The 18,025-nt window shown below is 43.9% G+C and overlaps 1 protein-coding gene across 3 annotated transcripts in view; it reads right to left on the reverse strand.

Moving 5' to 3' along the window:
* LOC137341248 (putative uncharacterized protein MYH16) overlaps window positions 1-18,025 on the reverse strand; it is a 314,830-nt gene that overhangs the window by 224,238 nt on the left and 72,567 nt on the right. The window contains exon 1 of one of the 3 annotated variants that reach the window (XM_068004335.1): window positions 2,313-2,720. The exons of the other annotated variants lie outside the window; for them this stretch is intronic. Coding sequence (XP_067860436.1) covers window positions 2,313-2,453 — 141 coding nt within the window. The 5' untranslated portion in view covers window positions 2,454-2,720. Of the gene's footprint in view, window positions 1-2,312; window positions 2,721-18,025 lie in introns of those variants that run through there. 3 annotated transcript variants of the gene reach the window in all.

Consider the following 18,025-nt stretch of genomic DNA (forward strand, 5'->3'; position numbering starts at 1 on the left):
TGATGAGGTCACTGGGGACACTGGCCTGTGTGAGGTACCGAGGGCAGCAGTGAGAGGGAGCTAGGTGAACATGTACAGCTGAAGCTGACGGATTCTGGGTCCATGACTTAATGGCTTGTGCCACTGGTGATGTTAATTTAGCTACTTTACACTGCCGGGCTCTGTTGCTTCTCTTATATACATCTTCTGATGGCACCTTGCTGCTTTAAAAAAACATCAGGAAGTTGGAAAGAATCAGAATGATGCTTAAATTGATGATAATTCCTGACTGATTTTTAATTTTTTTCCCCCTTCCCTATTCTGATGGTGCTGGGGACATTTTCACAGGTACCAGAGGCCCCTCAGTGCCTTATCTAGGTAGCCATTCTTGACATATGAGACTAGACAGTGAGTGCCAGGAAATTCAACCCTGGGTGGCCTCACAGCCAAGCTTGAGCCGAGTCTCACCTGATATCCACACCTATTTACTTTTCATTAAGGGGTCACTGGACAGCGATCAGGAGCAGGAACTCTTCACTGATTTTCTTGCCTCCCCTAGCTCCAACTTTGCCCTAGCTGAGAGTGCGGACTGAGAATTAAACTTGGGACCTCTTGGTCTGTATGGCTTAAGTCATTGAGAGGGCTCGACAGATTAATAAAATAGGCAGTAATGATGGTCAAACTCTTAAAGCAAAAAACTTATCCTAGAATCACAGAATCTTACAGCACAGAAGAAGGCCATTTGGCCCATCATGCCAGTGCGACTCTTTGAAAGAGCTATCCAATTAGTCCCTTTCCCCATAGCCCTGCACATTTCTCCATTTGAAGTATATATCCAATTCCCTTTTGAATCTGCTTCCACCTCTTTTTCAGGCAGTGCATTCCCAGTCATAACTACTCACTGCGTAAAAAAAATTCTCATCTGCAACTTCACCAAACTATAATGCAGAAGCATATTGTACAATAACTGTAAATTAACAATAGCTACATTAAAAATGAAAAATCAAATCATGTTCAAAAGCACAACTTAATAAATTTATTCTCTAGAAAATTTTAAAAAATTCTACTTGTACTTTAATAATTCCCAAAAGCGTACTTCAAAAAAAATTAAATCAGCTTTGCGTACTAATAATTTTGAATATGGAATTCAATATCCAATAAAAGATAACTGCGTACACATGTTACACAAATGATTGACAGCGATGTGCCTACAAGATGAGGGAATACCGTGAAAATAGAGACACAAGAATTGCCTGGGAAACTCAAACACCACGCATACTTAAATACATCTGACTGTCAGGGAAACCAGACATTGAGATGCATTTTAGCTGTGGGGAGTCTGGAAATCATCGGTGCTTAAGTGCACAAAATCTTAGAAGTTAGACATCGTGAACAGACAGACCAACAGGGAACTAGTGATTAAGTGTGAGAGATGCACTAGAATCAGGAAACTTAGCATCCATAGAAATCTGTGCATGAGATCAACATGGGAATGAAATATCGAGCAAATGTAGACCATTGGGAAACCAACTGAGGAACAGAGACAAATGGATTCAGGGAAATCAAACATTAAGTCCATACATTTAAACGATGACTTTATATTCCGCTGTGTGCGCTGCACTCTGAAAGAGTCTCAAACGCCCGCTCAGCAACATTCACAACACATGACAGACCACAAACACAGTGCAAACCAAATCTTTCATTCACTGGAAAAACGTTTGCAGCTCCCTCCTTCATCTTTTTTGAAATGCACCGACAATGCTTCTCATGGCAGCTAAAGCGTTAAATGACGCCTCGTCACAATTTCTGACAAACCCTAGTCAGTATTAGTGACTTTGATCTGCTGCACCAACTCTCAGAAAGGATCGTTAGAATCAACCTTGCCCAAATGTCAAAAAATGTTTTACACTTGAATTAATAACCCCACCCCCTGCCCCGACAAAAGCAGGTTGTAATGTCCATGTTTCGATCACATATTGAAACCATTGCGACTTTCAATGACCTCCATTTCAACGTTTTGAGATTAAGAGTTCTAAAGAAACTACTTTGCCAGGCAGAACCCCAAAGAGTTAAGTTCTGAGAGCTGAAGGCAGGCTGAACTTGTACCTACAGAACAACTAACAACCCAACTGTGTTCAATTACACCAGTACCTCACGAGCAAGCTTAGTGCAATCTGGTTCAGGTTTTCGTTCCCTCCCGAGCTTTTATTCATTGGTCAACTTTACAGCGAGTTTAAACAGTGCACTCATTCTTTCACGTAAGTGAGGTGAAATGGATGAAAGAAAGCAGGTAGCCGCAAAGGGGGAATTCACAAGTGAGATGGAATACATACAGCAGCTATCCTCTCCTCCAGGGTCACGCTGTAGTTATCCCAGTCTAAATCTTCAGGTTCAGGCTCCAGCTCCACTCCATCCGCTGCTTCTGACTCGTCGGACAGAGACCGTGATCTCCGCAAGCTCAGGATTCTTGACATTTCTCAACTGCCTAGCTGCGAGCCCCCTACTTCAAAGTGCACACCTGCCTGTCTGGCTGACGAGAGTTGAAATAGCAGGGCAAGGCTCAGATTGATTTACTGAGACTTAATCACCGAGTCGGAAGCCTCCTGGGTTAGAAAGGTGGCTAGTTTCTCCCAGTAGCTACACCTGACAGCTCGACCCTCTTTTTTTTTTCTTTGTCGATCTTTTTCTGCGGATACCTTAGCTCTCCCTCTCTGTCTCCTCGCTGCCTTGAACACGTGCCATCAAAGTCTAGCAACCGCTCTGCTATTTGACACTTTCACTTGCCGCAGACAGTGAGGCACAGCAAGCTGACTCAGCACTTCACTAATTGAGACTAACCTCCAAGAAAGTAATTGTTATCGGTCTAAGTGCCTATGTACCTATAGACCCCTTATTCTACATAGTTTCCTTTTTTTTTGCATTCTATCAATCTTCAGTTTAGTGCAGGTGTTCTATTCATACACCACGTTCCCACCTCAGATCCCTTTAGGCTATGCTATTAAGAATAGAATAACTGGATGCTTATAGGCCTAATGGATCAATAGGTGGCAACTCTACTGTGAACTTCATTGTAACCAGACACCTGAATGTTCCTTGCCTACTCTAACACTTCCAGTAAATTCCCAATGTTTCTGTGTGTATTTCTTTGCTCTCAAAAAGCAGAATTTATAGGATAGCAGGAAAGCAAGCAATATTCTACATATATTATTTCCTACAAGCAAACACCTGACAACATATGAAGCTGCTTTATACTTTCAACAGCTGAATGCATTTTTTAAAACTATATTCCTGTGTTTCAGAACAGCATAGAGTCAAGATCACTACTTAAAAATCCTAGCTCTCTGGTTTTAAACATTATTAATTTTGGCCCCATGAAACTGTACTTTGTGATAGTGAACGTGTTACTATCAATGCAAATTTGGTAAACTCAGGGAAATAGAAGGGTCAGTTGTTCAAGATTAACCTCAAGGCCATGTTTGATCACAGTTGGGGCATTACAATTGATGTTAGCACCCTTGTCTTAGGGAAGGGATAAAACAATCTGCTCCTGATTGCTATCCAGTGACCCACTGTTCTCAGGCGCACTTGATGAGAACAAGCTTGTTTATGATGCCCCCCCAGTCAAATAGCCCGCAACTGGGCTAGGCTCACACAAAGACAATGGACATTTGGGTGAGGCTCTGGAGGGGGTTAGCACAGTGAGGAGGTGAAAGGAAAAAGAAAAGGAGAAAAAGTGAAGGAAATAAATCTGGTCCTTCCAAAGGATAGTTTGGGATACAGTACATGAGTAATTTGAGGCACGACGACCTAGAAATTGGTCCGCGCAGCACCTGTTTTTCGGGCGCTACTCGGACTATTAAAGCCCCAATATGGCAGGCAGGAAACGTGCACACATTTTCGTCTGGAAGTGCGCCGGACGCATATTGAGTAAAGACAAAAAGTATGTGTCCTTTACCCATGCCTGAAACAGGCGTAAGGCCCTTTGCAAACACAAATAAGGGGCCTACCATCAGTTTGAGGCCCCCTCTCCAAGATTGGTTTGCACTCAGGGAAAACAAGCCTAGGCTGCTAGGCCCAACCAGGAAGGTTAGTAACTTATCTGAATGTGGGGATGTGGAGAATTTACAGTAGAAAGAAATGTAAGAAGGAACCAGCGATTGACAACTGGAGGAGGGAGCTCAAGGAGAGATAAGTAGAGGACTGTACAATGATGTTACCACATCACGTCACATCATAGCTGCTGCTATAAATTAATGATTTTTTTACTATAGTTTGTTTGGCAGAAGATATCACATTGATTGTAGCACAAAGTATCACTTCAGAACATCATGGCCATGCAGCAGCAGAAGATTGACATCAGTTGTTCCTGACTGGCTCCATAAAATAAGTCTGTCTGAAACCTCCCTAATGGGGCTGATAGGGGCATAATATAGTTTAGGTATAACCACTGCATCACCTCCGATGATTCACTGGTAAATACCATCATCCATTGTAGCATTGGGCTATACAAGCCAGGAAGGTCCCAAGTCTAACCCATGGTCTGTACTAAGTTAGTTGATGTCAGTCAGAACAGAGTAGGGGGTGCAGTAACTGGGCTCAGCACTCTTGGGTTTAGGAAAGGGAAAATCAGCCATAGTTCTCACTCCTGGTTACTATCCTGTGACCCCTGCTGGAAAGTGCACACGTGTGGCTATCGGGATGAAGACAGGAGCAGGTTTTGACATGATGCCCTCCACAGCTGAACAGCCTGCTATGCTTACATGAAGAACGGCATTTTGGCCAAGATATGAGAGAGCTGACAGCAAGATTCAGCCCTTTCAGGAGAGGAGAGAAGAAAATTGATCAAAGAAAGTACAACTTTATGCTATGAAATGCACCCGCAGTGCACCTTCTATGTCTGTTCCTGTGTAATTTTTCACTCAAGTGAAACAATTAGAAGTGAAAACTCCATCTATGCCAGATGTTGTCCACTCCATTCAAGGATCAGATAAGAAACTTGCAAGTTGCAGGCAAGCTGCAATACTTTTTTAATAGGCAATGAAAAAACTTTGACCGTAAGGTACAGTTCAGTAGTTCCACAATGTTCAGGTCATCGGCTCCCTCCGATCACTCAGAGGGACTTGGGACGTCTCAGTTTGAGTTACTACCTCTGGGAACAGGGGTGATGCAATGGAGAGAAAATCTATTGGAAAATTGGAGGAGAAAAAGAAACAGTTTTGACAAAAACTTGTGCACACTCTTCTACATCAGTTTTGACATACACAGTTTTAAATGCATTTAAACATTAGCCAGTCAGATTTTCCAAAGAAAATCCACACTGCGCACAAGTTTTGCCAAAACAGTTTTCCATCAGATTTCCTCTCTATAGCACCTCCCTCACCATCCTTGAAGGTGATGACTCATGCTGGAGTGAGGTACCTGAGGTGGCAGCTCCCTTCTGCTGGCTCATCCAAATGGCTGTTCTCTGTAACCTCCTCCAGCCCTACAATCCTTCGAGATCTCTGCGCTCCTTCAATTCTGGCCTCTTGCCAATTCCCTAATGTCATCTCTCCACCATTGGCGGCCGTGCCTTCAGCTGCCTAGGCCCTGAGCTCTGGAATACCCTTCCTAAACCTCTCTCTCCTCCTCTAAGACGCTCCTTAAAACCTACCTCTTTGACCAGGCTTTTGGTCAACTGTCCTAATATCTCCTTATGTGGCTTGGTATCAAATTTTGTTTGATAATGTTCCTGTGGAGCACCTTGGGATGTTTTACTACGTTGAAGGCGCTATATAAATGCAAGTTGTTGTTCTTCACAGGCGAATCTGCACAGAAGGTTGATCAATCATTGGGAAACCTCAGAACCGAGTCCCATTCTACCCTTACTCAATATCCCCACACATACATTTCCTCAAGAGTACCGAATAGCGATCAGGACTATTCTGGCTGATTTGGCCCCTCCCTAGCCCGTGTGTCCTAACGCCTTTTGCTGCTATTCGAGTTGAGATGAGCTAACTCACTGCAGACCAAGGATAGGACCTGGGACCTTCTTATACTATATGGCTCATATGATATAATTGTTATAATGTATAACTGATATTAGTATAATCATACAGAGAAATCACTATGTCCTGGAATCATTGTGTAGAAGTCTAGCAGCTACTAGGATATTGACTTATAGGAACTGAATGCAGTCAGCAAGAATCAGGTTGAAACATATCTCTGATGTTCAGTGGAAATGCAAAACTGACTGTGTTCCTATTTGAAAGAGTACCTAAGAAATAAAACGATAATTAAGAGTAAAGAACTCACTGAGTCTGATGTAAATAGATAAACTTACTACACACTAGGCAGTGAATTCACCGTACCAGACTCCTTTACTTAATTGCTAAAGGAAAGTAAAACCAACTTTTAAAATAAATTTCATGTAAAAAGAATGAAAGAACTTGCATTTATATAGCGCCTTTCATGACCTCAGGATGTACCAAATCGCTTTACAGTCAATTAAATACTTTTGAAGTGTAGTCACTGTTGTAATGTTGGAAACATGGCAATCGATTTACGCACAGCAAGGTCCCACAAACAGCAGTGTGATAATGACCAGATAATTTGTTTTAGTGATATTGGCTGAGGGATAAATATTAACCAGGACACTGGGGAGAATTCCTCTGCTCTTCTTTGAGTAGTGCCGTGGGATCTTTTATGTCCATCTGAGAGGGCAGACGAGACCTCGGTTTAACGTCTCATCCAAAAGACGGCTCCTCTGACAGTGCAGCACTCTCTCGGGTAATGTAGACTTTGGGGTGAGTTTTCATCTTGGGCGTCAGAGGCGAAAATTTAGGATCGCAAGGCCGTGACAGAATTAGCCCGATTTGCCTTCTGTTACAGGTGGGTTCTGTTATGAGCATGGGCTTCTCCCTGCCAGACTCTTGACTCTGTGCTCTTGCCAGGCCACACTTAATACCCAGGCAGTACAGACGAACATCTAGCCCAATGTCTGTAACAACAGCTAACCCACCACTTTAACTTAATTAGGTCATTCTTCAACCATATCATTTCATTAAGGTAATTAAAGAAAACCTGAACCAAAGTACTAGTATAACTTAACATGTTAAAGCAGAGTGTACCAATCGCCCATTAACAACAGCAATGTCAATCAGCCCCTGCCAGTAAAGTAAAAATTGGCAGGCAAGATTTAGCAAGCATAAGCCTCAAACATATAGCAGAAATGCTGGACTGAAAAAATAGGCTGACTAACAACATCAAAAGCCATCCACAAATCTTGATCTGTAGACAAAAAGTGACAATGCCCTGTTGTGTGCACATCAGCTACAAAGCAGCGTGGTTAATATAAATATACACTTAAAATGCAAGGGCTATAAATTCCCAACATTGTAAATGGAACATCAGTCGATTTCATTGATTTTTTTTCCAACCTAAAGTACTTAATTGCAAATATAATAAATTAAATTTCATAATTGCCTAATCTGTGGAAAAATCTTCTAGGCTTGCATCCAAGCCTTGATCAATGCACGCTTCAGTGATTTTAGGAGAACTGCCTTTCCTCAGCCTAGACTTGTAAATACTTGTTTATTTTATTGCTTCCTGCTTCTCCAGGGAGACAGTGAATGTGGTCGCAAGCCAGGCAAAGAATCTGGTTCATGTACATGGCACAAAGCAACTTCAAGCTTCCCTGATCAGCTAAATTGACTTGAATTAGTTTACAATAGGAGGTCAGTTTATTTAAAGATGGAATTGAAAGCTCATTCATTAACTATTTGCTGTGCTACAGTTTGAGATTAACCTGATTGGTTTTCCTTCTGTACAGCTGTACTAATTTCTAACCACTTCACACAGAAATCGGGGTAGATTTTAGGCCTGGGCCTGTTTTCGGGCCCAGTCTCGGCACCATGCGAGCAGCCTGCACCGGAACCGACAGGCCGGAGGATCGATGGAAACCAGTCCTCAGGCCTCACCAGCTTACTCAGTGCTGTTCACACCTCCACAGGTAGCTCTCCCAAGCGAAGGCATCAATGTCGGGCCGCCTCCCTCGCCTGCAGTGGCCCTCAGGTAATTCCTGCTGGGGATGTGGGGTTGGAGCAGGCTACGGGGGGGAGCAAGGTGACAATCATAACTCCCGTGGAATCGGCGGAGCACTCCTGCTCCTCTTAAACGGCTTAAAAATTTTTTTCCACCTACCCATCATTGGCAGCTGCAGGGGCCGCTGAAGAATCGTGAGCAGGCAAGGCCCAACGCCTACTCTGTTCGTTGCCGACAAATTTCAAAAAGAGGCCCTTCAACAGGCGTTAGGCCCATAATTTACTTATTTAAGCGGCCTAACACCTGTTTTAGGCGTGCGCCCTGGATGCCTAATTAAAGGGTCCCATGGCGTTAGCAGTGGGCCCAGCGCCTACGCAGATCAGGGGCAGGCGTTGGGAATTAGTTAACGGACAGAAAACAGAGTAGGAATAAACGGGTCTTTTTCAGGTTGGCAGACTGTGACTAATGGGGTACCGCAGGGATCAGTGCTTGGGCCCCAGCTATTCACAATCTACATCAATGATTTGGATGAAGGGACCAAATGTAATATTTCCAAGTTTGCTGATGACACAAAACTAGGTGGGAATGTGAGATGTGAGGAGGATGCAAAGAGGCTTCAAGGGGATATGGACAGGCTAAGTGAGTGGGCAAGAACATGGCAGATGGAATATAATGTGGAAAAATGTGAAGTTATCTACTTTGGTATGAAAAACAGAAATGCAGAGTATTTTTTAAATGTTGAGAGATTGGGAAATGTTGATGTTCAAAGGGATCTGGCTGTCCTTGTACATGAGTCACTGAAAGCTAACATGCAGGTGCAGCAAGCAATTAGGAAGGCAAATGGTATGTTGGCCTTTATTACAAGAGGATTTGAGTACAGGAGTACAGATGTCTTACTACAATTATATAGGGCCTTGGTGAGACCACATCTGGAGTATTGTGTACAATTTTAGTCTCCTTACCTAAGGAAGGATGTACTTGCAAAGAGGGAGTGCAACAAAGGTTCACCAGACTGATTCCTGGGATGGCAGGATTGTCATATGAGAAGAGATTGAGTAGACTAGGCCTGTATTCTCTAGACTTTAGAAGAATGAGAGGTGATCTCATTGAAACATAAAAAATTCTTACAGGGCTCGACAGGGTAGATGCAGGGAGGATGTTTCCCCTGGCTGCGGAGTTTAGAACCAGGAGTCACAGTCTCAGAATAAGGGGTAGGCCACATAGGACTGAGATGAGGAGAAATTTCTTCACTCAGAGGGTGGTGAATCTTTGGAATTCTCTACCCCAGAGGGTAGATTTAGTCCTGGGAAATGAAGATGGACAAGTGGGTGAAGTGACAGTGGGTGACCATATTGAGGATAGTGACCACAATTCAGTTAGTTTTAGCATTATTATGGAAAAGGACAGAGTTAAATTAGGAGTAAATGTTTTAAATTGGGGGAAGGCAAATTTTATAGAACTAAGAGGTGATTTGGCAGAAGTGGACTGGACACAACTACTTGAGGAGAAATCAGTGGCAAGCTAGTGGGAGGCACTAAAAAGTGAAATTCTACGGGTACAATGCAGACACATCCCCTCAAAGAAAAAGGGTGGCACCGCCAAATTTAGAGCCCCCTGGTTGTCTAGAAGTATACGGGGCAAGATAAAGCAGAAAAAGGAAGCTTATGACTTTCACAGAAAACTAAATACTGCAGAAAGCCTAGAGGAGTATAGAAAGTACAGGGATGATGTGAAAAAGGAAATAAGGAAAGCAAAGAGAGGGCATGAAAAAATATTAGCTAGTAAGATTAAAGAAAACCCAAAGAAGTTTTATCAGTACATTAAGAACAAGAGGATAGCTAAGGAAAAGGTGGGACCTATCAGGGATGATAAGGGTAACTTGTGTGTAGAAGCAGAGGATGTGGGAAGGGTTTTAAATTAATATTTTGTCTCCGTATTCACAAAGCAAAAGGATGATCCGGACCTAGTAGTTAAAGAGGCGAGGTGTGAAATATTGGATAAGGTAAACATAACGAGAGAGGAAGTACTAGAAGGAATAGAATCCTTGAAAGTTGATAAGTCACCAGGGCCAGATGGATTGTTTCTTAGGCTATTGAAGGAAGCCAGGGAGGAAATAGCGGATGCTCTGAGGATCATTTTCCAATCCTCACTAGATACAGAGGAGGTACCGGAGGACTGGAAGACTGCAAACATAGTACCATTGTTTAAAAAGGGTACGAGGGAAAGGCCAAACAATTATAGGCCGGTCAGTCTTACCTCGGTGGTGGGCAAACTATTAGAATCAATACTGAGAGATAGGATAAACTGTCACTTGGAAAGGCATGGTTTAATCAGGGATGGTCAGCATGGATTTGTTCAGAGAAGGTCATGCCTTACAAATCTGATTGAATTCTTTGAGGAAGTGACAAGGAGGATTGATGAGGGTAGTGCAGTGGATGTTGTCTACATGGATTTTAGTAAGGCATTTGACAAGGTCCCACATGGCAGACTGGTCAGAAAGGTAAAAGCCCATGGGATACAGGGAAATGTGGTGAATTGAATCCAAAATTGGCTCAGCAACAGGAAACAAAGGGTAAAAGTCGATGGATGTCTTTGCGAATAGAAATCCGTTTCCAGTGCTGTGCCACAAGGCTCAGTGTTGAGTCACTTGCCGTTTGTGGTATATATTAATGATTTGACTTGAATGTAGGGGGCATGATTGGCAAATTTGCAGACGACACAAAAATTGGCCGTGTAGTTGATAGTGAAGAGGATAGCTGTAGACTCCAAGAAGATATCAATGGGTTGGTGGAGTGGGTGGAAAAGTGGCAAATGGAGTTCAACCTAAAGAAGTGTGAGGTAATACACTTAGGCAGGCAAACAGTAAAAGGGAATACGCAGTAGACGGGAATATATTGCGGGGGTAGAGGAAGTGAGAGACCTTGGAGTGCATGTGCACAGGTCCCTGAAGGTGGTAGTACAGGTAGATAAGGTTGTGAAGAAGGCATATGGAGTGCTCTCTGTTATTAGCCGAGGTATAGAATATAAAAGCAGGGATGTAATGATGGAACTGTATAAAACGCTGGTAAGGCCGCAACTGGAGAATTGTGCATAGATCTGGTCACCACATTACAGGAAGGACGTAATTGCTCTGGAGAGAGTGCAGAGAAGATTTACAAGAATGTTGCCAGGGCTTGAAAATTGCAGCTACAAGGAGAGATTGGATTGGCTGGGGTTGTTTTCCTTGGAGCAGAGGAGGCTGAGGGGAGACTTGATTGAGGTGTACAAAATTATGATGGGCCTAGATAGGGTAAACAGGAAGAACCTGGTTCCCCTAGAGGAGAGTTCAAGAACTAAAGAACATAGATTTAAGCTGATTGGCAGAAGGATTAGAGGGGACATGAGGAAAAACTTTTTTAACCAGAGGGTGGTGGGTGTATGGAATTCGCTGCCTGAATTGGTGGTCGAGGCAGGGACCCTCAACTCTTTTAAAAAGTACCTGGACCTGCACCTAAAGTGCTGTATGCTGCAGGGCTACGGACTGGGTTCTGGAAGGTGGGATTAGAATGGACACCTGGTTGTTCTTCGAGCCGGCGCGGACACAATGGGCCGAATAGCCCCCTTCTGTGTTGTATCTTTTCTATCGTTCTATGGTTGTGGAGGCTCAGCCATTGAATACATTCAAAACAGAGATCGATAGATTTCTAGATATTAAAGGCATCAAGGAATATGGGAATAGTGCAGAAAAATGGCGTTGAGGTAGAAGATCAGCCATGATCTTGCTGAATGGCGGAGCAGGCTCGAGGGGCCGGATGGCCTACTCCTGCTCCTATTTCTTATGTTCTTATGACATTGACAAGAACGGCAGTCGTAAGGCTACTTTAGAAACACTACTCAAGAACTGTAAACAGCTTAGACTATAAAGTAGAGCATCCGTTGGAAGGTACATAGAAACCTTAGATGGCTCAAGTGGTGTATCGAGGAAAATCCACGGCAGCTGATCCTGTCATTAGGCAATTGCGTACCGCATTTTGCCACTGGCACCAGATGAGTGAGGTGAAGGAAGTGGGGAACAAGCTCTGCATCATTTCCTCCGCTAAAGTAAATTCGCAAGTAGAGCTTCACACCACACAATCAGCGAGACTTTCAGTCACGCAGTCCTGTTTGAAAGGAGAAGTCCTGATTTTCCAAAGGGAAAGGGATATATGAAAAAGAAGCACAAGAGTAAAGCCCATCGGGTCCATCAAGCCCATCCCATCCAGATGTGGCGTGGCCCAGGTGTACCCCCAACCCAACCGCTCCAGTAATACATTCTCCTGGTAAAGGTAAAAAACATAGAAAAAAAAACTCAGGCCAGTTTAGGAAAAATCCCTGGGAAATTCCTCTCTGATCCCTGAAGGCAATCAAACAAGCTCCAAGTAACTCATATCAATAACCCTAGCTCCTTGTCACCTAATGTCTATAACTCAAGATGTCCTCCACTCTCTGGAACTCATCCAGATCCCATTTGAAGAGCTGCAGTGAACCCATACTTACCATGTGCATTAGTAATCTGTTCCAGAGGTCAATGACTCCCCGTGAAAAGAAATACTGACTCGCATCGAACATAACTCTTTGCTTTTGTATTTTATACACATGCCCCTTAGTTCTCTCATTCCTTTCTTGCTCAAATAACCTCTTCATCAATCACTATCTGGTTCCTCCATAGCCGGTTACCAAACATAGCCCAAACAAAACTTCCAGAGTTTTGAAGAGCTGAATTTTAATATAAGCTCTTGTGTTTTGGACCCAAAATGAAGGACAGTTTTAAAAGAGTTTAGTTAGCTCAATTGGGAGTTCATGGGAAAGCTAACTATCTCCTGCTTTGAATACACTATGCCAACACCATTGTGCTGGGTGTCATTTTACTGCTTTTTATTAAAACTAAAGTTTAAAATTAATTATGAAAATTCATTGCAGAAAATTCAGTCATTGTTGGGATGGCACTAATGCATTATCATAACAAGCTCTTTTTATAAACAGCCATAGTTTCACCACTCTCCCTTAAATAGAATTGCTGGCCTTGTTTACAGGTTACAATTAATTGTTTCCTTGTTTGATTTAACATCAAATCATTTATTTAGATTGCAGTGAATCTTATTCCCAGAAATTTATTTTTAAAGTTTTTTAAAAAATGTTCCTTTCATCACCAGCATGGAGATCTTCAAGTGGGGTCTCCCTCCCTCCCAGACTGCTCTCGGGATGTTCACGATGGAGAAACATCCCCACCTGTCCTGGAGCTGCTCCAGTGCAAATGACGGGGACACAATTTCAGATGGATCTGAAGGCTCAGGTGTCAGGCAACTCCAGAAAAAACGTGGAACATGCTGGAAAACCGACATCCCAGGGTCTGGACTGAAATTACGTCCAGCGCTGTTTGCTATTGAGTTTAAATAAAAAAACACAAAAAAACTTCTGATAAAGACCATTATTTTCCTCTATAAAACATGCTTACCCGACACCTTGCTTCCCACTTAAGCACTTAAAGCCAGCAGTCCAAACAAGGGAGACTGATTCAACGGACTTTGTACTAGAGGGGTTACCAATTAGTTATGTCAGGGTGAAGTAGGACAATGATATTATTGACTATCCTTCACACAATGGGCTCGATTTTCACACCCGCGATCGGGTGCGTTCATGGCGGGGGGGGCTGCGAAAATCGGGATTCCCGGGGCGGGTCTGGAGCCCGGCTCCAACCCACCCACTTCCGGATTCCCCAGTGACGCGATGACATGCACGCGCAGCCCCCGCATGTGGGACTCCCGCCGGCAACTAAAGCTGGCAGGGTGCCACTTAAAGTACTTGAACAGGTACTTCAGGTTGTTTACAGACCTGATTGACCTGATATTTTAGGAGGGACGGGATTTTGAAATGAACTGAGACTGTTTCCCGTACTGGGGGAAACACTCCGAGTTCAAATGGACGTGTTGCAGCCATCAGCCTGTGGCAGCTGCAAAGATCCATTTGACAGGTGGGGTGGGGGGAGACCCTCACTCATTGAAGGAGGCCACTCTGTCACTTTGGACAAAGTTTGGCCTCCACCACCCTCCCCCTAACAATAAAATTCACCAACTTGCACACTTACCTCGGTGTCCAGACACATGTACCTACCTTGCAGACCCCCTCAGATGTACATCTTCCAGATGGGGGCCGCCGTAGCTGCAATCATAACCTCCTCGGAGGGCGAACAGCATCACCAGCCTCGCCGGCCACGCCGTCCACCTCTGACACGTGGAGCTCCCCAACACAGTGCTGTGACACATCCACCTGCACAGCAGGAGAGAGGGCAACCGCAGAGAGAGATGCGTCGCAGAGGGCACTACCCTCGCCACGGGGTCTACAGACCGAGGCTCAGCTTCCTGGACCTCTCTGAGCAGCAATGCACACGGAGGCTCAGAGTCACTTGACATGTAGTCGTGGACATCTGCAGCCTCCTTCATGCCGAGCTGCTCCCAGCTGGCCCGAGCACCATCTTCTTACCTGTCGCTGTCAAAGTCACCACTGCCCTCAACAACTTCTCCTCCGCATCCTTCCAGGGTGCCACCAGGGACATCGCCGACGTCTCTCAGTCGTCTGCACAAAAGAGCCCTGCAAATACACCTACACCCACTCTGCAGTGACACAATGGGTGGCATCAGTTGTGGGTCTTCATAGTGATCCTCAGGAAAGGGCATTATTGCACAAACCAGACAAGATTCGCACAGACGTGGCATTAGTGGTGACAATATAATATGTTATGTGAGTTGATCAGAAATTAAATATAGGTAAACACCATGACAAACCCTCAAACACCCTTGTGCATCCCCTTCATGCTCACGACACGTTTACCTTACGCTTCCTACTGCACATATGTGATGCATGCCCTGTGGCTGCAGCACAGGTAGTGGCAGGTTGAGTGAGGCTGACCGTGAAAGAGATGCATGAGAGGGTGAGTATGAGATAGAGCCATGAGATTGTATGAGGATTGGGTTGAGTGGTAGTGGCGGGATGAGTACTGGCGAGGTGAGTAAGTGCAGGTAAGATGAGGATGAGCTTTGAGTGGCTGTGAGGGATGATGTGATAGAGTAGTGTTGGCAGTGCAGAAGGAGATGTGGGGTGGGGGCGGTGATGTGGCAGACGGAGTGTAGGGGAATGAGTAATTGTACTCACTTCAGCCGACCTACTTAGGTGATTGAAGCGCCTCCTGCACTGTATGCAGGTGGGCGATATGTTGGTGGTGCTGGTGACCTCCTCTGCCACCTCGTGCCAGGCCTTCTTGGTGGCAGAGGCAGGCCGCTTCCTCCTGCCCGCCGGGGGGAAGATCTCTGTCCTCCCCCTCCTCCTCACCCCATCCAATGATAACTGGAGTGAGGCATCATTAAACCTGGGAGCAGCCTTCCCCTGTGCTGCTCCAAGCTGTAATTTTTCCTATTTCCTGCAGCATCAGTCAGTGGAGGACTGCCCCTTTAAATAGGGCTCCTCCAGCTGACAGACTATGCTGCGCATGCGCAGTCCGCTCGCTGCGCAGCTTACCAGTGGGAAACCCAGAAGCCAAGTTAAGTGGCTCCAATTAGCCTGCAATACCGTGCAGAGCGCACTGATTTCACCGGGCGCATTACCCACGCGCCCAGTCGACCCCCCCGCTGCAAACCCGCCGCCCTGCTAATATCGAGCCCAATGAGTTCTGAATATCTCCTCTGGCATCATGAAGAGTCGCCAAGTAAAGTTCAGACTGCAGGGAAAGTCATCCTGAGTTATTCTTAAGCACCTACTACTGGATGGTTATATAGTAGAATTGATTAACCCTGGTTAGGAACATAGGAACATTAGGGATAGGAGTAGGATATTCAGCCCCTTGGGTCTGCTCCACCATTCTATTAGATCATGGCTAATCTGCACCTCCATACCATTTTCCCACCTTTGTATTTTCATTTAATAGCACGGTAAAATGAAATCAAAGAGTGGGACAGAAAGAAAATATATAAATATTGGAAAATCTCCAGTGACGCTGCTCACAATAAATTAGAGGATATTCTGTTGTCTAACAGGACAACAGCGTTAAACCCCAGAATGGCAAAGTATGTGATGTACAAGAAGAGAGTTTACCTCTTGATAAGCCTTTTCCAATAGGCATGCCCAATGACTGCCTTGAGGAAAACTGCTGAGGTGGAGCAGTAGTTAACCTTGCCTAACTTTTGGTCGAACACATTTTCTACCTACTCAACTATTCCCAGTGAGAAGTGTTCTAAATAGGCTCATCCTGAGATGTCACAGAGGCCAATTAGTGTTGCACGGAGCAGTTTGAAAATTAGCAGCTACTTGTAAAGCTTCAGCTCCTCCCCTTGGAGATATTGGTTCGATGATCAAGGTCAGCAAGAACCAGCAGCAAATAACTGGCTTCCTATCTCTTCATACAATTTTTTTTACGATTCTTCAGTTGTGGGTATGTTGCAGTTTTATGAATAAAATGCAAATGTGACATAAACTTTCCATGAGTTATTTTCAAGTGTGACACTTTGAAGTGTGACGGAGTTATCAATATATGTACTGACAGATATTTTAAAAATGTAAATTTAAGCTGTGAATTTAATAAAGAACCCATGAATTTAAGAAATATATTGCACAGATTCAAAGAATTTTGATTGATTAGTGATGTTATTTGAAGCCACAATACATCAGCAACCTGAATTCTTACTGTTGTCTTGTACAAACCAGGAAAGTTGAGGTTACAGCATAGCGATTGACCTCATTATCAATCGTACACATCTCTAGGAATAATTTTGAAGATAATAGCAGTAGATAGCATATCCAAGCAGGATTCTCCAAACTGATGGTAGCAAGCTCATGACTACGTGAACTGGACTGCATGGTTTAAGACGCTATAAACATCTCATAACTCAAGGTGACTTTGTTAAGAGACTTTACCAAGTAACCATCTTTCAATGTCAACCTCTTTAACTACACAGAAGCTCTGCCTAACTCTCTCCCTAGCTGCACATAATTTCTACGTGCCTCTCCGTCAGATACTAGTCACCTTCGAACTCCTTTGATAACAATTAATACCTTGACAGGGGCCGTTAGGAAATAAATTGAACGCCTGCAACTAAAGGACCCATTGCACCTCTGAGGTAGTGGTTTTCAAAATCTTCTGCAAATATTGACATTCTCCCGTTCCTAATTTCTGAAAGACAGCCAGCTAATCAAAGAAAAACAGCACCGTCATTGCAGGAAATGTTCTTTTTAAAAATTAATATACAACAATAATAACATGCGAGGACGTCAATAAATACAGAAAATATACAGAATTCCCTTAAGACACAATGCTCACTGTGAAATATACCTGGCCTCAGACAGGCAGAAATCTGATGGACTTGTGGACCTTGAAGGCATGTGGACCTCAGTATGAACACCTAAGATCTAAGGAGTGCATTTTACATTGAAATCTATCAACTCATGTTACTTTCCAATTCTCTTATATGTGCTCACTCTAAAAGGCAGTTTCCGCAGGCAAGCCCGCACTTCTTATCAACTGAAATTTGGTCGGCTCAAAGAAAAACACAATATATGTCCTCTCCATGTACTTAAAGTTATGTTAAAGGAGAAACTGGATCATAGAAACATGTCATATGTCAAGGTGTGAGATGCAGAATTGTGATCATTTAAAACAGGCTCGGTCCTCGTTTGGTCACAATTACAGTTGAATGGATGAATGTTGGAAACTGCAGAACTGTGCAAAGATTCAGGGTGAAAGTTGAAGGTAACTTTGGGGATGGATCTTGGATTGGGATGGAAGATCAACGACTAGAGCTAGAGACTAGTTCAACCAGCTGACGCAATAGCCAAGAGAAATTTCTTTCCACAACAGATTTCCAGTATCACATCTTGCATCTGGTTCTAGTGAGTGAGATGGGGGAGAATTAGAAACCTGTCCTGGAGGAACAGGTTCAAAACAGGATCTGAAGAGTAAAACAGCCAGTGAGAGTGTGAGCTGCTGCTGCAAAAAATGAGACACTGCAGATATAGAATCATA

The sequence above is a fragment of the Heptranchias perlo genome, chromosome 23 (genome assembly GCF_035084215.1).
Source record: "Heptranchias perlo isolate sHepPer1 chromosome 23, sHepPer1.hap1, whole genome shotgun sequence".
Classification (NCBI taxonomy): Eukaryota; Metazoa; Chordata; class Chondrichthyes; order Hexanchiformes; family Hexanchidae; genus Heptranchias; species Heptranchias perlo.